General features: G+C 36.7%; 1 protein-coding gene across 1 annotated transcript; it reads left to right on the top strand.

Moving 5' to 3' along the window:
- Window positions 1-22,012, top strand: LOC131784158 (triple functional domain protein). Its single transcript, XM_059100955.2, has 21 exons — window positions 1-391; window positions 4,727-4,796; window positions 6,822-7,369; window positions 8,373-8,470; window positions 8,779-8,848; window positions 9,543-9,589; window positions 10,018-10,075; window positions 10,502-10,594; window positions 10,965-11,021; window positions 11,251-11,331; window positions 12,167-12,196; window positions 12,939-12,977; window positions 13,315-13,428; window positions 13,894-13,989; window positions 14,115-14,201; window positions 14,751-14,802; window positions 15,454-15,519; window positions 17,045-17,073; window positions 17,351-17,428; window positions 17,789-17,929; window positions 18,574-22,012. Exons 2-21 carry the CDS (start codon window positions 4,751-4,753, stop codon window positions 20,341-20,343), a joined length of 3,600 nt encoding a protein of 1,199 aa, XP_058956938.2. The 5' UTR covers window positions 1-391; window positions 4,727-4,750; the 3' UTR covers window positions 20,344-22,012.

Raw genomic sequence — 22,012 nt, 5'->3', positions numbered from 1 at the left:
CTCCGATGAAGCGAGGAAGTCACAAAGTTCTGTTACTCAGTATTTGTCAGTCAGTTCAAAGACTCGATTAATCCTTCCCAGAATACTATTCGGTAGCACTCTCGGAAATTTATTCACATTTTGGACAAGAGCACATACTCTATTTCCTTTGGACGTGACCGGTTTAATGCTCTGCAGATTTTCTACATGAACTGTGACAGTTTCTCTCCTTTAGTTCAAAATGGTTTGACCTAACTGTGTAAATTCATTGAGAGTAGGGCCCTGTCTGTTGCTGTATACAGCTTACTGGTTTGGCAAACCCCGGACCGTTCGCTTTGGGGCTTCTGTCTGTTGAAGGAATTTGATGAAGAAAAACTGTTGGTATTTGCATATTTCTGTCGAGCTTCGAACGGTAAGTTTTCTGACCAATTTGGTGACTTAATCGGTAATTTTGCGTATTGACTGCACAGTCCATGTTTTCATTTAGCGGTTGCAACCAAGTTAAACTTAATTTTTGTTATACGTAAACAGTGCGTTGTGTAATTTGTATACCTTGTATACCTTGTACTGATAAGTCTGATTTTACATCATTGAAGTGCTTTGTAACGACGATCCAAAATATTTCGATTACTTTTGGAGATGATTGGAAATTTGGACGCAGGATTTGAAACGAACAGACCAAATGTGTTAGCGTAGCGCGCGCCGACCAGTATTTTCAGGATCGAACATGAAAAGTAAACCGAAGCTTTGTTTGTGAAGTGCGTAATTCTTATCCTCTCGGATTAATCTTAGCCTACAGATGTTTAAATAAATAAGTGTTGCTTTCACAAATTTCCTCGTATGTTTTCCTTGGTCGCCATGCCCCGCGAACAGACGGTCGCGAATGCTAGCAACGATTCAACATGTTTGAATATTTCAGTTAAACAACGAACATTTGATATTTTATATTAGCATTTGTTTAAATTGCCGATATTTGAAAAGTATGCTCTTAAGTACCTAGAGAAACAGTTTTAATACTGAAGCAATTTCGTTTCTGTAAAAGTCTGATGAGTCAGTGATGATTTTTTTTTTCAAAAATGCTCTTGTGGTCTTGTACCTAAACTTAATTGATCTTGGCGTCCGAAATGTCGGTGTGCAAATCGTGTACCCTTTCCTTATTCAGGAAATGATACAAAAATAAACTGCTACCCGCTTTTTCCTGCATTGCCGTGATGACTTAGGCCTGCATTGTCTGTGTGAATTTTGCGGTTTTTTCTTAATTTTGCTCTGTAAATGGTTGCGAACATTTTTGAAGGGAAAAATGTTTGGGTAGCATCCGTTAATAAAATTAAGACTACAGCACTATTAGTCATGTAACCGTTTGTTTTGCATCGACACTATTGCCAGATTTGATTTATTGTGGAATTGATGCGATCAAAAGTTTACTTTTGCATCATGAAGCATAATTTTGAATTTTCGTGATGTGAAATTGCCAATTGGTCACGATTTAAGACATGACTTTTCGCGGGTAATTTCACGAAGACCAATTTGTTGTTTGTTTAGAGAATACGCACATTCCAATCAGCATTATTTCAAAAGTTATCACTTTGCCACTATATTACTTGTTATTTGGTGTTAGGTTTGTACAACCGGGAAAATACTTATCAAAGCGGTTTAAAATCTAAGCAGTTGCGACATTTGATATTTTAAAATCCTTGTTAATTTTTTTTCAAGATGCTATGAGGAGTCATTGAAGCGAGAATTGATGTTTAATATCGGATCTGTGCCGCAATTTGTCAACTCGAGAAGCTTTGCATGAAATAGTACTAAGAAATACACGATAAAAAAGCTTTTGTGAACACAAAGAGCAAAATCATGGTTTAAAGAGAACATAAATTTTTGAGAACTGATCGCAATCGATATGTTACGATTGTTATCTGTGTATGTCACTTACTCGCTGTCAAGAAACATTTGACCCCATCTTCTCCAGCTTTGTTGTGTTTGACCTCTGTTGTATTCTGAAAAGGAGTAAATGGTTCTTTGATCAAGAGTATTCTCACTGCATGGGTACCCAATATCTGTTTACATCAAATGATTTTTGTAAGATTTACAGCAGTGTCAGCCTCGTCAAAGTATATGCTACATTTCATTTGTAGTTGACTATGTCACAGAAGTGTCTGGAAAAACTCACAAACATTTTTTTTAGGGCTTTAGTGATTATCAGTCATATCTGGAGAGCCAAACTCAGGTATTAGGAATTTTGATTCCCTAGAGGGAATTGTAAACATTAAGAATTCAACTTGATATCATTTTCAAAGCCTCTGAAGATTGTGTTACAACAAAAAAATAAGGATCAGTTTGTAGAATCTATGATTCTGATGGCCTAGTTTCCTTCTTATGATCAATTATCCCATCCTGATTTGATATTCTTTAGAGGATGTTCTCTTCAGGTAACATTTGTTCAAGTTTTTCCTCTGGGAATTTGCACACAATGGCTGAAGTAATTGGACAGGAAGAAGGGGTTAATTTGGAGGACTGTGGCCAAGCCACACAGATTTTTATCAACATTCAGTAGCGGTTGTGTGATTTTGTCATGTACTATGTTACTGGCCACAAGTATTGTGTTCAGGATGGTGGTTAAATACTACTCTCATCTATTTTGTAATTTTGGAAAGATAGAAATAAGAGTATGGCTATCTATTGGTGTGCATTCTCTGCAGCTTGGCTCAAGGGTATAAGACCTTAAAAGTGGAAGGTGTAGGTTTTTAATCCTGGTAGATGAATATTAAATTTTTCCTTGTCTTGCACTTGTGGCCATTTCAAAGAACAATCTTCCTTGGAATATTGGTTTTTCAATTTAGGGTAATTATCAAGGGGTTTCAATTGGTTTGAGATCAGAGAATTCTCCAACTTTTACACCTTCACGTGTAGTTCTTATATCACTGGTTTGTTTCACAAAATTTGTCATTTAGATGTACATCTGTTTCCTTCCTTCCGATTAAGTCATTCTACACTAGCTCAATCTTAAGGTAATTATTTCCTGTCTTCAACCTTTGTTGAGATTTTCATTTGTGAGAGTTTGAACAACTACAAGAGCAGGAAATTAACTTGCATTTTAAAATAGTGAATTGAAGACATTAAGATAACTCAAAATATTGTTCACTTGAAGTGTCAAGGTTGATTTCAATAGGGAGGGATCAAGTTTTAATTCACGCAATTATTGGTTTTACTTTTTAGTTGGTTCAGTTACCAGCACTGTAATCCAATTTAATCTCTTGCTTAAGAATTTTAGATTGTTCTGCTAATGTGACTGAATCCTCTTAAAGTTGCAAATGGCTTAGTTTGCGATACAAAATACATATAATTGATTACGATTCTTGTGACATTTCCATGCAGTATGGCCTAAAATGTGGTTTTATTTCCTGAATGTACAAATTCTTGCTCAGATTTGCAATTTTAACCATCCTGTTTGAAAATGTGTTGATTATAGTTGACAAGCTGCATTTGTATAGTTCAGTACCTCCAACAAAGCAATTATCGCCTTCCAAACTATTAGCGAATTTGAGATGTCAGGGAATAGAAGCCAGACACGCTGGCTCAGAGCCATGTTCAAGGACATCCACTTCTTTTGCTTTACATTCCTCTTTTGAAATATCTTTTCATTCGGGCTACATGTAAATGCTGTCTTTATATATGATAGGATACTGATGGAAAAACTATTTGTATACATGTGCACGTTCATGACTTTTGAAAATATTTGATACTTAATTGCTAGTAATAGCAAAATTACTGTAAACTTGGTTTGATCATAATGGTGAGGATTTAAAGCTTTATCAGATATTATTATCACTTTGTTGGGCAGTGCGGCCAGTGCCCCAGGCTAAAATGACTTTGAGTTGGACCCAAAAAATTTTTATAATACAATATGAAACTAACATTATTATATAAACTGTTGCAGTTTATTAGTTTCAGTCACTTTTGGGCCTAATACAAACATCTGTAGAATTTTGCAGCCATTTTGTTAAGTGATAATTTTGTCTCAATAGTTTTCAGCTGATGTTTCTTAACTGTGGCATTTTTCTGTTAAATGGTCTATTGGCAAAAAGTGGGCTGTTAGAATAATTAGCAAGTTTGCTGGTTTTTGACTTATTAAATACTTCAACTGTGAGAATTAGGACTTCACTTTCCACATGCTGATATATATAGTCTCTCTTTTGTACACCAAATAAAGGTTGGCCTTTGTAAGGAATATTCATTACACAATATTTATCAGGATAGTTATCATTTTAAAGTAGCATGAAATTTAGCTCTCTTTATAATATCCTTTAGAAACAATATGTGGTGCATATTGCCTCAGCGTGTAATGGCAAGCAGTCTGAATTACAACATGCTCATATTGTTGCAAAGCTAATTTTTTGCAGCTGTTTTTATGCAGAAATTTAAAGCTCAGATGTTCTAAACTTATCCATTAAGCTGTATGCGTGGTTGTTTAATTGTACTAGGCTGGCAGTTTTTTTGAGTTATTAAGGTGTCATTTTTTTTTTTCTGAGAAAGCTAACTAACTAAAGGGATTTTTGGGGGAAGACCAATTCTTGTTGAAATTTTTTTTTTTATTTGCATGCAGAGACAGGAAGTAATATTGTACTTGTACAAACAATTGAGAGTTGTTGTAACCATATAGGTTGGCTTCTCTGTGATTTTAACCCTACTGTATTCTGATTAAGAAGATAATGATTGTTTTCTATGACATCTTTGGTTATGGTTCTAGATCACAAGCAATGGTTGACTCACAATGTCTGTTGAAGTTACAAGTTCTTTAAACCAGGCCTCTGCTGTTGGTAAGAACCCTGTGATATAACTTTGTCTCTGTCAGCTTTCACTATCTTTATGTATAATTATACTTTTGCATCAATGGTATTACTACTATATTACTGATTCTTCCACTTGTAAATTGTGTAATTCACTTGTAGAATTCTCTAGATGTGCATTTGAATTGTCAGTTATGTCTACTTGATAGTTAAGACAAGACTAAAGGCTGATTTGGCAGCTTTGCACTAAACATTTCTTCTTCAGAATTGTATATCATCAGGTAAACCATCCAAAAGTAAACCATTAATAGTAACTGTGCTCTCTTACATAATCATATGATAATTATGTTTAACATCAAGTCACCAGAGAACAATTTGCAAAAAAAAACTGTCCATTTAATGGTCATGTCATAAATGAATTGTTAAATTGTTAAGTTGATAATACCTGTATTTATTGTTTAAATCACCTCAAAAATGTTTGTGAATGCAAGCATGGTCTCTCATACAGTGGCTGTATTAATCTTGTCTGAGCAATGTAGAGCTTAATCAGCTCTCTAACTTAGGTTTAATTGCTGCATGGGAACATAGTGTCTGAATGTGTATCTGATCTGGGATGAAGGCTAACTGGATTTGAAAAATAATGTAGCATAGAAATATGTAGCTCCCTTATTACTTTTTGTTGTCAGTAATATCAAGCTGTTTAGCCCTAAGTTGAATTCTCTCAAACTTTTGAGACAGATTTCTCAAGAGACCCACTATAAATGCTGCAACAATCTTGAACTTTGTACTGTTGTGAATACAATCAATCTTTCCTCCAAGTATTGAGGAAGGGCATGAGTTCCAGAGAACAATCTGTCATGAGTAGCATCCATTGTTTTCAAGCCAGCTGAAGATTTAAAAAAGTTTTGAATTTAAAATGCTTCTAACAAGCATCAGCCCTTTTTGCATTTAGTGGCATACTTTTACTTGCAGATTGTCTATTCTCTCAGACCACAGATGCAGGTCACATTTAATGTACTGGAGATGCCAAATGTCAAATTCAATAGCTTGCCTTAAACTAATATTGGAATCCATTAGGGACTTGTCAGAAATTAGCAGGGGGGGAGGGGGGGGGTGGGAATTTTAAATTTGGGTTCGGAAATTAGGTGACCCATCCCTGCAATGGGAGTGAAATTTGCTAACCCTCCCCTTGAGCTTGGCCTAAAATATCATGACCCTCTCCCTCTTGTATAAATGATAAAATCTAGTTCTTGCAATACACTAGGGTGCGTCAGTATTATGAAAACTCAAAATATATTTCTAATCTGTTCTTTGTCATGCTACATACATACATTTTCGATGACAGCATTAAGAGTCCGACTGATCACTCGACTCTCCTATTTCTCCCAATACAAAGTCTTCATCACTAGAACAAGTGGGTAATGCCTCATCCCCTTCATCTACCTCACATTCATCATGATCATCCACCTCTTCCAAATAAAGAACTTCCTTTTTCTTCTGTGGGTGAACCTCTACATGATCACGGGCATATATTTGCATGACCCTCCCCCTTTTAACTGCCCATTTTTCATGACCCCTCCCTTTTCTGAGGCTCAAAAAGTTGTGACCCCCCCTCTGTTTCCACCCCCCTCCCCCCATGCTAATTTCTGACAAGTCCCTTATACAGATTTTGAGTGCTTACATGCATAAATTCGCAGCTTACAGCAACTGACTGTTTAATGTACCTTGTTTTCGGTGTAGTTTAAATTGTGTCATCATACTTTGTTTTCATTTTCATTCTACTATATTCAAAGCAAGCTACATACATACATGGCATAAAAGGTCTTCCAATTCTACAACAACAGTCAAAAGGGTTAAGAATTTTTAATCAAGCAAGCCTATTTGCATGATTCTTAGATTTAAGTTTATCCTTCACGAAATCAACTTCACCCCTTTATCTGTAGACATGCAGAATACTGACTATTTTGTTCTTGTAAAGCCTTTTAAAACCCCAACATTTTAACTGAGTTGATGATAATCAATAGAACAGTTTTTAATTACATTTTTCGTCCACAGCAATGTCGCCAATCACAAACTACCCTCAGTCACCTGGTGGTGGAGGAACAGAGTCCTTTAGCTCTCGTTCTAAACGGGCAGCTTCTCCACAACGAGTCAGCAATGGATATGCCTCTCCCAAATCAAACTCGATCTTGTCACCGAGAAAGTCATCCAAGAGGTTCTTCCGAAGACCCACCCTTGATAAGAACCAGTCTTCTGACTGTTTAACACAAGGCAATGAAAAGAAAAAGCGATCAAATTCTCATCCGCGAGTTGAAATTATTTACAAAGATGCTTCATCAGAAAATGAATCTGATAAAGAGACAATGGTATCGTCTTTAAAGAAGGCATTTGAAGCAGATGGAACACCTTGTCTGAAAACACAATCTAGTAATTCTGAAGATGGATTACCGGCAGCTCTCTTAGAAGAATCTACCTCTCATTGTCTTGATGTGAATATGAATCGTATATCCACAGCCTCAGGATCTAGTCACACTGAAAGGGTTGTCCAGGAAATTGTTCTCACTGAGCAAGCTTATGTTTCACATTTACAAGAGATCATTGAGGTACATTTAATGGCCAACAATTTTGTAAATTGTGATATTGTTTTCAATCCATTTTACTCTTTCACTCCCAGAGGCTAAGTTTTTATTCTCTACTCTGTTCATGTTATACGTTTCATTTGGATTAGGATCTGAAAATTTGGTGTACAATCAACCAGTATCCCATAGTTGAGATTTGCCTTTCATCTTGTCACCTTTCTGTTGGAAGATGGGTTCATTTATGGAGGAAAAATTCCTTTTGGTCATTCCTGAGAGTGTAAGAGTTAAAAGAAAGATATCAAGGAAGCACAGATTAGGTGCGATGGAAAGAGTGCATCCAATCAGTTACAAATTGCTGACACATTGACTTTTCCAACCTCCCTGTTCCTTCATTTTTGACTCTTTTGTCCTTTTTGAGTTAAACTATTTGCCCCCCTCCCCCAAAACAATGTTTTGTCATGATTTTGTGAGCTTTTAGCTACAAACAGGCAATGTTGAATGGGGAAGAGGGTATTGTCATTGATTTAGAGCATGGTAAAAACAACAGTGTTATTCTAAACATTAAAAGAACTGTTCAAACACATTATGTCAACTAATTTTAACACTGATTGTCTCTCCCATCCTTCTAGTCTGCATTTGATTTCAAAAGCTGCAGTCTCAAAAATTAATAGCTGGGTTTGATAATGATTTTAGGGGATAATAATTAGTACCTCATGGGTTTATATTTTGTACTTTTAGATGAATACTAGGTTGGAACCTTTTTCTACTAGATGAGTTTGATTTATTTTTAAATCTTTTCATTATATCACCATAGTCCTTCAGTGAAAGAAATTACAATTCAAACTAGTTTAAACTATTTTTACCTAAATTAATATTCAACTGCAGTATAATTTAATTATAACAATATTTGTCATTATAACAATATTATGATAAGGTTTCACATTTTTAAAAACTGAATAAGTAACCTTAAATTTCAAAGTTGTAATTAACATTTAAAGATTTTGTTACTTCATCAATCTGTCTTCAGGGCTATATGAAGAAAATGAGAAATGAAAAATCTCCATTCTCAGAGCAAGATATCAAAGATTTATTTATGAACATTGAAGAAATATATGAATTTAACAAGTAAGTGCGTCACTAGATTGTTATACCAAAGTATGGATTCAAATAAATTGAATGCTGTTTTTTTAATTAGTTTTGAGCAGCTCTGTTGCAACTGCCTCTATACTTATGAGTGTAGAGTTTGACTAAAGCTACTTCATGATCATTTCCTTTATTCTTGTGACTGCAATGTGTGATGCAATGTGTGAGGAGAACTTAGATGCTAGTCAGTAGCTGCCCTGTAGGTGCTTGTCAAATGACTGATAAAATAAATGCAAGGAAGGACTTTTTGTAACATCATATACTCACTAAGGCATCCTTTCATTATGAAGATCATTTCTAGATGAACTGGAAATCTGTGGAGATGATCCAGTGGAAGTAGCAAATCTATTTGTATCCAAGGTAAGCAACAGTCAATGTATTGATGATGATTGTTAATTAAAGAGAAGTCTATAAGAGTGTGAGATAATTTGGCTTTATTGACTGAGTTGATAATGTAAATTGGTGACTGCAGTCAATCAATCGCTATTTACTCTAATGAAAAGCTGACATGCAAAATGTTTATGGTAGCCAATTTAAATTATCAACTCAATTGATAATGTTAACTAAATCATCTTGAAATGCCCTTCACAACAAAGCACCACAGTTTCTTTAGAAACATACCCATTTGATTCATTCATTAGATTACAAACTTTATATTTCTAGTGCATAATAGTTGATGGGGGCAAAGCTTGAATCAGCTATGACCCATAGGAATGGAGGGAAGATCATCAAATTGTTTTAGTATATACAGTAGAACCCTGCTTACTTGAACTAAGTAAACTCAAACCCCTAGTAACTTGAACATGATCTGATTTCCTTTGACTCCATATTTTCAGTCATTCACTACTTACACCCCCAGCAACTCGAACCATTTTTGTTTCCTTTGGGGATTCAAGGTAGCAGGACTCTACTGCATATCTAATGTCTTTCGAAACTTATCAAAAGAATAGGTGTTTGGGTTGCTCACAAGCTATCATGGAATAGTCAACCAGTAGCTTACCCAAACAGATTAATCATTCCTTTGACTCAGTTATTATCATATTTCCTTTTGTAGGAAAAAGGCTTTGTAACATATACAGAATACTGTACAAATTATCCAACGTAAGTTATAAAGAATTATGATATAGTTATTAATTGTTGCTGGGCATAGGGAGAAATTTAAGGAGGGATGCACTTTTTACAGCTGCAAGTGTGCAGAATTAGACCAAGTCAGGAAGTATCAGTTCTTGCATGGAGATGGTTTGCATGATTAATTAAATACATATAGAAGATATATTTAATTGTGGAACAACTCTCCTCTTGGTCAACTTTTTTTAAAGGTCAAAATAAAGTTCCTGGATAAAGTAAGCTTTTTGTATTTTAGACCTATCCTTCCAGTCTTGTACATTCTGATGTTCTATCTGCTTTTGAGGGGGCAACTGTGTTTAAATTATCTTTAATCCTTATGTACACTGTGGTTTTTTAGAACTAACCTTCTTTTTCCTATCAAAAGTTTGTTTAACCCTGATGCATGATATATCTTACAACAGTTCTATGGAAGTACTAACAAAGTCTACACAGAAAAAAGAGACTGCTGAATTTATAAAGGTATGCATGTCCATATTACAAAATATGTTTGCTTTATGTTTACATAACAGAAACAGGTTGTTGGTATATGTTTGATGAATTTGGAATAGTAGTTTGATGTCTCTTTTGATCTCTGACTTTACAATATATGACCAAAATGTGGTGTAAGGATTTCTGGCTTGTGACAAGTTTATTTATAATAACCCTTTGACTCCCAAGATTTGTGTATTAATTTTCCCCTCTAGCTGCCATGCATTTCTTTGTAAATAAGTTACAAAAAATTTGACTAAGTGTTATATTGAGATAACTTCCACCAGATAAGTTTAAGTATTCTTGTTACCTGTTTGCTTGCTAATTTACGGCTATTTGGGGAGAAGTTAGATGGGAATTAAAGGGTTACTTAAGGCTTCTTTAGTATTTACTTGATGTGAATATTTTGTTCATCAGAAAATTCAGGTTGAATTGGGCCATTCTCTTCCTCTTGGGTCATACTTGTTAAAACCTGTACAAAGAATTCTAAAATATCACCTTTTGCTGCAGGTGAGTGCCAAAACCTAACCTAACTACTATCTTTTAATGCTTCATGTGAGCAAACCTTTACCACTTGGCCAGCTCAGGGGGTGGGGAAAATAACCTTCAACCATATGGTGAGGTGAGGTGGTCAAAACATTTCTGTTAAAAAGAAATCAAGAGAAAAAGTTTTTACAAAAAGATGAGACTAATTAACATTGAAAAATGTCTGGTAACCATGCTAGGTGTTGGGACATACTCTCATTTAAAGACACCTATCAACCAATCAGAGTATGTGTTGTATCTCAGTAATTAGTTAATGTCATTTGTTCAGAGTAGCACTTAAATCACTCCTACTCCTAGTCCTTGTAATCTAAATTTGTGCACTTTCATTTCTTAGGATATTCAAAAGCATTTTGACAAAGAAAATGATCCTGAAGGTTATGATGTAATATCTGTAAGTATGGAAGTCACTTGGTGGTGACAGCTACTAAAATTATCAACACAACTGATTCACCCTCCCAAGAATTGATTAGTAATTCTTCTTCTTTGGAGCTACATATATCCTTTTAATTGCATGAGAGAAATTGCTGTTATATCAATGGGATAACTGGACAAGTGCTATTCATGCTTTGAACAATTCCTCCCAGTATTGTGACTGGTCTTTCTGTGCTTTTGATCCACAGGAGGCCCTATCTGCCATGACTGGAGTAGCTCACCACATTAATGAAATGAAAAGACAACACGAAGTAGCAGTTCATGTGCAGGTAGAGAGAGACTCTTCTATATTTCATATGATCTTATAAGCATGTATGATATTCTTGAATGATGGGCTTGCTCACTTTACAATGTAGTAAAATATTCATATAACTTAATGTTGAGAAAGTGCCCCCCTTGAATAAGCCTCCCTCCCTCCTCCCTTGCTTGTTAAACAGTAAGAGTACAAGGAAAACTTGTTTCTGTTGCCACTTTATAACTTTTAAAACAGCAGAATAATTGCCCCTCATTTTAGCCTAAAGTGAGAGCCTGCACGCTTGTATGAGGAAATAGGTTTTTTTCCTTTCATGTCATTTGATATTGTTTAGAAATTATAGTGGTGAGTTAAATGTGAAACAGTCCTGGTAGTTTAGGGGTTGAGGTAGATACAGATGCTATGTATATCCTTAACTATTTTTAAACTTTAAGTTCTTTCTTTGCTGTATGAAAGAAGAAGACAGTAGTATGCAGTTGAAACGTCGCAATCTACATCACACGTGACTGCATCATGAGACAAACAAAAAACTTAGCTTTTATTGTTATTCCCCATGATAAATAACCACAACCTTTTCTACAGAATTTCTTTCAATTCTCTCATAGGTAGAAATTAAAAATTAGAATTTGATCATATGGCCAGTGTAGGTTTTCTTTTCTGTACTGTAGCATGTGCCTAGATATGCTAAAAACTACAACATGAAGTATGTTTATGGCTGTGGAGATGTTTGGTTCATCAGTTACTTTGGTTCAAGTTTTAATTGTAGTTAATTATAATAATGACCAGCATTGACATTATGTTTTAGAATTTTTATTGCATAAAGTAAATTTGGTAACTTTTTTTAATTACAGGAAATCCAAAGTCAGATGTGTGACTTTGAGGTAATTACAAAGACCTATGTTGAATTTGCTGTAAGATACTATTTATTTTGCAAGTGCAAATCTTGTGAATATAGCAATAAGACCTTTTCCATTCTCAAAATGATTTTAAATTTGGTGTCACTCAACAATTTTTATGGGAAATCTGTCTATGAGGTTATGTAGTATTCTTGTCTTGGTAAAACTAAATTGAAATGCCTTCTGCATAATGTGTGAATACATCAGGAAAAAGAAAAACAATAAATTATAAAGCCATCCATTTTTTGCCAGCTGATTACCAGATAGCTGATTTAACAACTAGATTTCAGTTTAGTTATGGATCACAGATGACGAGAAAATATGTTAAGTGGCAAGGAAACCTCAAGGAAGGGATTTGTCGATGTTCATAAAACCTTTTGACTTCTTTTGTGATTGACTGAATAGACACTCAGTGTAATGTCTTAAATGAAGAAAAGTAATAAAATTATTGAGTTGTGCTCAGAACTTTTGGAACTTATTAAGTTCTCCAGTAGGTATTTTTCTGTCGTTTAGGACCCTTTATACTTGTAAACAGCCCCTTGTTAATTGTTATGTACCTTGATGGAGAGAGAAAAGAAAACAAATTTTTCAGTTGATATCAGCTGTGGGTTTGTAGTAATGTTCGGTTTATTTTAACATCATTTACTGTATTGTCAATTGTTTGTGACTGCAGAGAACACGTATCTAATCATTTTATTTTTCTTCTATTGTATTTTTACCACTGCAGGGTCCTGATCTTACCACTTATGGTAGTCTAGTTTTAGAGGTAATAACCATCTTTACTTGTTAAAATCTTGCAAATTTACATTGTCTTTTTATTTTTTTAAAATGAGTTTGCACCCCTCTTTTACCAATTCTCATTCCCCTGATTAGGTGAAGTTGCGAGCTGAGAGTGCGTGAGAGGGTTATCTCTTTTCCCTGTTTTGCATATCAAGCACCTTGTTTTTGTTTTGTTTTATTTGATTTTCCTTTCTGTTTTTCAGTTTGTTTGTTTTTGTTAGGAAGCTATCTATAACTTATAGCCAGTAGCATTCAATGAATTAAAATTCTCAAAATAGCACAACGTGATTTAAAACCTAACGCTAATTTCTTTTTCGTCTCAGGACACCTTTCGAATGCATGGAACCAGAACAGATAGATATCTTTTTCTCTTCGAGCAAATCCTTCTCATCACAAAACGGAAAGAAAATGGCTACTCTTGTAAAGCTACACTTATGGTAAGAGATCGTATGTCGTTTAAACTGTAAGGTCCTGAGTATTACATCAAGATTCTTGTTGTCTCCTTTTTTTCAATCAAGCATAAAAACAGTCTGACCCTGGTTGTTCGAAAGGTAGATAACGCTATCTTTTGGATAAATATCTATCCGGTGGATAGCGCAGTACGTTTTGTTAACACTTAGCCGCTGGATAGCGATTTATCCGTCGGATAGCAATTTATCTGTCAGAAAGCAATTTATCCGTCGGATGGCAATTTATCCGCTGGATAGCGATTTATTTGTCGGATAGCAATTTATCCATCGGATGGCAATTTATTCGTTGTATAGTGTTTCTAAAAAAAAAATTATTTCTACTTTTCACCTGGGAATGAATGGGTTAATTATGGTATGATGATTTAAACATGCTCAGTAACTCCTCAACTTACCTGCGCGTGTGTGTGTGTGTGTTTTTCCATTTCTTACCAGCTGTCGAACATGATGATGCTTGAATCAGTACCCAAGGAACCGTTAGCATTCCAGATAATACGATTTGATAACCAGAAAATAACCTACACGTTTTTGGTAAGTGAGAAAGTGTCAACAGTGATAGAGGATTGCGTTCCTCAATAGGGTTGAAAAACTTTTGCATTTGAGGAAGACTTGCTGTTATTGTAAGCCACCCAATTCTGTTTTTCCTCTCGCAATAGGCGAGGAACAAAGATCAGAAACGTCAGTGGATGTTAGAGTTGAAGAGACTGATCGTTGATAGTCTTTCTGCACAGGTTCCCACGAAGGTCAGTTTACTGTACTGTTAAATATTTTAAGATGAGAGCGATCATCGCAATAATGAGTACTACTTAGGAAGCAGTGAGAAAAAAAATACAGGTGCAGTGTTCTACCAACTGAGCTAACGAGCCAACTGGGAGCTGGTCATTTGTTGTTTTATAAGAAACCCGTGCGGTGGTAAATGAACGACAGTGAATATATATGAATTACATATACTGTATTTGAACTGCGGGTTAACAAATGAAAAAGAGAGTGATTTTCGGTAATGAACACTATGTAGACAGTAGAGAAAATAAAGCCTTAAAAAAAATTCAAGTTGGTACGGAAGTTAAACCCAACATGGATCGTGGTCATGAGGTCAAACCTGGTATAAGCCTGAATCTTTCTCGGGCCTTATTTTCACTACTGCTTAAAGATAAACAGCTCCATATTTGGAAGCAAGTTCTGATGGGCTGGTCTCACGCTTTAACAAAGCTCAGCTCTCGGACAGACAATCGCTTTAAGGTTATAAACTTCTGGTAAAAACTAATGGTGGAGCTGTTTTTTTTTGCCTCTAGGCTAAAAATCTCATTCTTGGAAAGAAAAGTGTTGGAGAAACAAAAGAACTAGGTAAGATGATGGCTTCCTGGCATAACACTCTCCCATGTGGAGGTTAGTGTAGTGCATTTCAGCGATCGGTTTCGGGGCTTATAGTTCGACTTGTGACAGAATGCGGGCAGGCCTTCATTACTCAAACTCGCATTCTTCTGCTCGCGGGAAGAGTTGAGACGAGTCGTAGAGAGGTTTGCTGGGAGTCTGACACTAATAATCACTGCCAGGCTCCTTTGCAAACCTCTCGTTGGCTCTTGTTGCAGAAGTGTTAATAATGAAGGCTGGCTCGCAGGCTAAAGTCGTGATAAGTCGGCCGGAATGCAAGGTAAGCATTGTCGCGAACCAACGGGCGCCTCACTGTTTGGACTGTAAGTGCGCTCTGAATAATTTCGCCTGAATTTCTAAGTTTATGTCAATTTCTTCCTTTCTTAACTATTCTTAATTAAAATATAACATGTGCCACACAGGGGAATAGTGCTTTTCAAGCACGCTGATTGGGCCGCTCGGAAATATTTAGAAAGTAACACATATTTTGTTTCCACGAAGGGCTTGTGCTCAAAACGTCAGTTTTAGTTTTCTTAACGGCCTTTTGGTCACCGCGGCTATCAGTTTTGTGTTGAAGATAAACTTGGAGTAAATCACTTTTTTCTCATGTGGCAAAAACTCCAGGTACTGAAGGGAAGAAAAGATCTTCATCCATGGACAACAAACTAAACAGAGGGACGCAACTTAAAGGTAACTTTTCTTCGCTGTGTATTGTCAGGACCTTTTGGCCAACCGGATGCTTAGGTGACATTTTTCCTGCGCTTACTCACGGTCGAACGCATAATTCGGTTAGAATTTTTCCTGGGTCAAGTACTTTTTCTAAGGTTTACACTCGAAAATGTTGTATGTTTTGTTTGGCCGCTCAGGGCTTTAAATGTGCTTCCTCTGCTATGACATTCGCAAATGGTTAGCCATTTTAGTTTGATAACGACGATAAACCGTAGTCCACTTCTCCTGTAGCTTCTCTGTACTGGTTAGCAAGGGACGTTAAAGATTCCACGCACTCCTCGCAAAGAACAGGGAACGTAGCTCCCGATGTCATGGTCTGGCCTTGTTATTGTTTAGATAGCTATACGCTGAACTAGAACAGCCTGTCTAAATATCGCAACTACATACATACATACATACATACAACTGTCCGAAGCGCGGGGACGTACCACTGATGGGCAGTTGGAACTGAAGCTCTCTCTGCAAAATTTCGAAATAACTGAAACTTCAATGATAACAGTGATACGACCGTCAAAATTATTAAATATTCTTTAATAACTTAAACATCCCATTTAGCTAACCTATAGATGTTGTGAATTTCAAGGTATAAAATTCTAATACTTTTAAAATCCGAGAGCCATGATAAAATTATTGACTCGTAAACTATGATGATAATTGCTTATAATTTTCTTTTTTTATGAACTAAATAACCATCCGGAGTTTATAAACTTACAAAATCGTGACGTAAATTAAGCAGTATTCAACGAACGATATTTCAACATTATAATTGTTCAAACACTATCATTGTAGCTTATTTAATGAAAGTTAGATTATTGTCATTCCTTCTTCAGAGGCGAACAATTCACATCTTTGTGGTACAGTTACAGCTGTTTATGTAGACGTAGAACTCCAGTGATATCTTTTGCAGCCATTCACCAACCTAAGCAATAACTTCGCGCAAGACCGTAGGAGACTAGATCTAATATTAAAAGAAATTAGCCTATAAGATCGATCACCTTGAGCTGTGTGAAAAAGAATGTTACCGTCAAACTCTGGGTCGCTAACAGAGGAGTCAGCAATTCTTACTGATGCACTTTAAGGTTTAGGGTGAAACTGAATAACCATCATCGACAGGGAAAGTTTGGTTAGGTTCAGAAGTTTACCAAACATCGACAGTTGTGGCTCCAGTAAAGGTACTAACATTTTATTAAATTTATTAAATTTAAAAAATCTAAATTTAAAATAAATAACGTAAAATTTAGGTTTATAAATTGATACTTTTAAACGATAAAAAACGCTCTTGAATTTAACGATTATTATAAGTTACGAAGTCGTGGTTAATCCTGGTTAAACGTGAAACAGTTACTAAGACAATTAATTGCAAACAGTTCCCATGCAGAAAGTGGCATTCATCTGAATTATCGCGTGTGAACTTGTGAAGGTCTGCAAGAGCGCATATCGTTTACACCTTTTTGCTAACTTTGGTTCTGTTTACTTCCTTTAAAAGGGTCTTCTGGATTTACAGGAATGAAGCGGGTATGTTTATCGTTTAATTCTTATCTATAGATAACAACTATTCACCTTAGTGTCGGGGACTAGTGGTAGATATTCACTGAGCCGCGAAGCGACAAGGTAAATTTATTGCTGTAAATTATTGATTTTCTTGACCTGGGGGGAGTCCTATGTACGCAGGGAATATCCTGCCGATGTTGCGCAGGAGTTTTACGTAGTATTTTTTTTATACAACGTGTGTGACAGAGAGTGAAAATTTTACGTGTTGGTAGACGAATTGAAAATATTGCTCTTTTTGTAGGAAAAAGTAAGCGTTAAATCAGATGACGAGAGCGAACCCAGATCTCCATCAGAAGCGTATTCCTCGGACGATGACAAGGTAGAGAACTTATCCTTGAATTTTTGCTTTCCGCTCTGAACTCTCCCATCTTGAACCCTCCTTGTTTCTTCTTGAATGGATGTAAGTTGTCCTTTCAATGTTTATCTGCCTTGGGACTAATATTTTGTGTTGTCCTTCACGATGAAGGTAGTTCAGAACTTAGCAAAGTGTGATGACGTTGCTCCTATAAAACTGACCTTTCACGGCGTTCTTGGTGACCCTGTGACGAAAAAGCTTGTCGATTGTGGCTGAAATTTGGCAAAACTCCGCGTAAAATATTTGGTAACCGAGGTATCGCATTCAGTTTTAACTTTTGTTTGTATGACAAATTGATTATGTTTTTGCTTTCTTTTTGTTAAGAAACGTCTCCGTTCGCATTCGTCCGTCAGTGACAAGGAAGAAAGCTTAGACGAATGCGAAGAACCAGTGGAGGAAAAGCGACAGGAGTCTGATTACAGGATTTCAACTCCAATAAATGAAAGTAGTGAGGATGAAGCAGAGGTGAGGATAACTTTGGAAAAAAAGCTTCTAGTCGCTGTACTTGTAGGGTTTTAGACAATTTTCAGCAGCACGGCTTATTTGTTAGCAAAGAAGCCTTCGGCCTCGTGCTTTCATCTGTTTCTCGGTAACTGGGTACCTCGATGAAACAATCGCACTCGTTTTTCATATGTTACATCTGAAATATTACTCTTCATTGCTAAACATCTCGCGGGTTTATACTAGAGGGATTATGTAATAATAATAATAATAATAATGATAATAATAATAATTTATTTCTACAGGGCATTTCCCTAACGCACAAATGCGCTTTACAGTGTCAAATTATCATAACCTATAATTAAATAAAAATTTTAAGTCTAAAAATATACTTGTCGAAAAAGATAGGTCTTAAGCTTAGCTTTAAAAATAGAGACAGATGCGCTGCTTTTAATTTCCAATGGAATTGATTCATGTAAAATAATTGTGGCGTACAGCCTGGAGAGATTACCATTCTCGAATCCCCAATTTGTTCCATAGGCTTAGTATTCACACATTCATCATTTTCAAGTGGTGAGAGTTCGTTGAGTTTATAACAAATAATCGTAACAGAATTATTCAAATATAGTTACAACGCAAACTGCTTATTATCAACTGTCTCTTTGTAGGAAAAGTTCCCTAATAGCGAGGAAACTGTAGCACAGCCAAGAACATACTCAGTTAAAGACTCTCAAGGGGAAGTGTTGGGAACGGCAACTACTGAAGGAGTCGGCTTTGTATCTCAGATTAAGAACAATCAACAAAGTGAGGCAGAGGTTGCCAAAATATCGCGCGAAAGCGTTACCGCGTCAAGCGTCATAAGGCAACGCCCCAGTAGCTTCTCCAGCTCGGATTCTGTCAAAGAGTCACGCAAAAGAAAAAGTGTGACTAGAAATGGGTCCTTTAACAGTAACGCCTCCTGCGAAGTGGGTAGCTTTGCGCACCCGTCCTCTGATAGCCCAAGCCAAATAAGGCGGTCCTCAAACGGTGTCCGGCTATTGGAAGCTCGGCGAAGCCTTGAAAAATCTTCGTCTGCTTTAGACTTACGTGACGTAGACGAAGACTCGGCGTCAGTGTTTAGCCATGGCGACATAGAGAATTTCAGGGAGTATTCAGCAATACAGACTACTGTGAGAAAAGTAAGCCGAGCGTTCAATGGCTCTTCTCCACCCGACAAAACCTCTCCAAGCGAGAACCAGATGCGTACCGCGCAGACACACTACATCGTGGAATCTCGCAATACCCCGGATAAAGACTCTTCTCTCTCGAGCTCAGACTCCACACAGCAAAACTTGGAAGAGCTACTTGCTTCCATCGACCGCGACTTGGATGAGACACGTCGCACAATTTCTTGCGCGCAACTGTTAGAATCTGCTCTTCTTATTAAGAATGACGGCAGATTAGAGACTACGTTCACGAACAGTCTTACGCGTAAAAGGCGTCCTCGGATTATCGACTTTACAACTGAAAAGATTGAGTCCCAGGTAGATGAATCTAGGAGTTCTTTTTCTGACGAGCGAAATGGAAGGAGTGAACAATCCGAACACGAAAACCGTCTGCGTGGTGATGCATACAAGAACACTTCAGTTTATTCCGAACATGAAAGAGAATTTAACTCTTCAGAAGGAAAAAATGGTAAAGAAAAGCAAGAGTTGTCAGTTTCTAACGAGATTGAACAATCACAGGCTTCTGCTCTTTCTACTGATTCAGAACCACAGGGAGTCCAAGTAGACCAACCTTCTCGAGCAGAGGATCAAAACCAACCGCAAAAACGCGTTCTTGAACCATACGCTGATAGTAACAGCGAAAAGAGCAAGCCGTCAACAACAAACGAAGAGGACGTTTACGGGGAAACAGCCCCACGTGTCATTACGCCCATTAAATCTAGCTTGCCGAGTGTTCATAAGATGGCGAGACAGTATTCTCGAAAAGTCGCCGAGGAACAGACAGTGGAGAATATACGCATGCGTGCGCGAAATAAAGTGCGCGACAAGATAGAGTCGGACACAGCGGTCAGTAATAAGCAAGACAATACAGACCATACTCCTAAGATAAAAATTGAAAAAGTCACTAAGGTTTCATTCACTAGTACTCCGATCGAAAGTTACAAGCTCGTAAGGCGTCGACGAAGGCGTTCGGGATCTTCTCGACATCGCTCGGACGATTTGCGGCGCCTGAGTTGGTCGGTTGAGAAAGTAAAACCAGAATCGGAGGAACCACGCAAGACGAGACCCAAGAGTGTGTTCGATATGGAGGCCTTGGAGGCTACACTGACAGAAAATATGGAACAGATCGAGGAGGGTCTGGAACCAATGTTAATCGAGGGATTGGAAAAGGATGATGTGGTTGTTAGAGGACTGGTGCAACACTTAGTTAATAAGTTTAACTCTCACAAATAGAAACGTTCTGATCAAAGAACCCCTTTGAGGTTGTTCGGTCCACGATTAAGTCTTTTGGTGTAAACTTAATTCGGTGATTTTGAGTCCATCTCCCAAATCATGGCCACGAACAAGAAGTTATTTTTTACGAAAATGCTCGAATGCTCTTGTTTTGTCAGTTCCATTGTTATTTGTTTTCTTGCTAATTTTGACGACAAGAGCGTGTGGGATTTGAGGAACACACTCAAGCAACAACAGTTAACATAACAACACGTTTGCGAAGAAGGAAGTTTATCAGGTTTAATGTTATGAGTGGGATACATGTTTATTGTTTTTTGCTAATTTTGACATTTTCCGAGAAAGTAATGACCTCTATTTGTCTCGTTAGTTAACTCTTTTTGTCATAAAGTAGGTTGTGTGCTCTGTCACGTTGTGAATATAATATGCAACGCTGGCGTTGCAAAGACTGTATCGATAGCTTTAAAGTATCGTCATGTTTATATTTAATTTCGCTGCGCCAACCTAGTGCCCAGGTTCGACTCTCTCAGAAAGAAACACGCATTAGGATGAGGGCTCAGGAACAAGGCTGGATTGAAAGTATAGTGCAGAAGTTTTTACCAGTGTGATCAGCGGATGTATATGTTATTGGAAGTTTACCTCACACGTAACTAGTTTGTATCATTAAACATTCCATACTTTCGACTTTTTTACACCGTTAATATGGCCGACGTGACTTCATGTCAACCTTAAAACAACCTATTGGTTAATTATGTTTTACTGTCACTTGCATTTGCCCGTGAAAAAAGATCTTGACGAGTACATTTTGTGAGTTGATATCAAACTAAATTTGTACTTACTTTGACAGGCTTACGCCTGATCGTACTTGAAAACTAAGTCTTTAGTATTGTTTTTTTCCTTGAGTTGTCATCATTCCTTACAGAAAATGAAACAGAGCGTGATGTGATGTATCCAGTGGGAACACTCCAAACTTTCCTCCCTTACAGTTAAAATTTCCCTCAAGATGCTTTCAGCGCAGAAAATGACGACTGAACTGCCAAAACTAATTTAGAGAGTGATCGTTCTTCAAAACGTGTTTTTCTTACTAGTTCATGGGAGATGCAAGTGACATAAAAACGCGAAGCCATACGGAAACATGCAAAATCGCACCTTGTAGCTGAACCGTAACTGCTGTTCATTTACTTGTATGTGCAAGAAGATTCTGCATTTTTGCTATTTGTCCAGATCTTTCTTTTTCTTATTGATACTCAAACAAATATAGATTTCTTTTCTGCCATTTGTTGAGCAACGAAAGAATTATCAGTAATTTACATATCTTTGCACAATCGATGTGTATATTAAGAAGTGCTGTCAAATTTCTATGCCACGTTGGTTTTTAGGAAAACACTTGAGTAGTATCTATACCCTTGCTGTATAGCTATTAACAGTTATTTATTAGTTAAAATTTCCTAGTGGTAGTTGAATGACGTTTGTCAGAAACAGTGTTGATTCTGCTGTAATCACATGAAGGAACTGTGTCCTATCGCTCTAATCTATCGCCTTCTGAGAAAAACAACAATTTTTGTAAAAAGTTCTTCTAATGATTTGATCATCTTCTTTTTCCACGAAATATTATTTGTAAATTGCTCGGCTGGTGACTTTTTGTATTAAAGTCAATTAAGGATTGTCTTTA

Source organism: Pocillopora verrucosa, chromosome 13 (assembly GCF_036669915.1).
Source record: "Pocillopora verrucosa isolate sample1 chromosome 13, ASM3666991v2, whole genome shotgun sequence".
In the NCBI taxonomy this organism is placed as follows: Eukaryota; Metazoa; Cnidaria; class Anthozoa; order Scleractinia; family Pocilloporidae; genus Pocillopora; species Pocillopora verrucosa.
The sequence above is the reverse complement of the archived record's forward strand: the minus strand, read 5'-3'. Positions and strand labels throughout refer to the sequence as shown.

Bases quoted from the DNA above. Each gene is read 5' to 3' on its own strand.
- LOC131784158 (XM_059100955.2), top strand. From the start codon at position 4,751: ATGTCTGTTGAAGTTACAAGTTCTTTAAACCAGGCCTCTGCTGTTG. The intron at 4,797-6,821 runs GTAAGAACCCTG...TTTCGTCCACAG, and splicing joins AAACCAGGCCTCTGCTGTTG to CAATGTCGCCAATCACAAAC. The intron at 15,520-17,044 runs GTAACTTTTCTT...TTCCTTTAAAAG, and splicing joins CAGAGGGACGCAACTTAAAG to GGTCTTCTGGATTTACAGGA.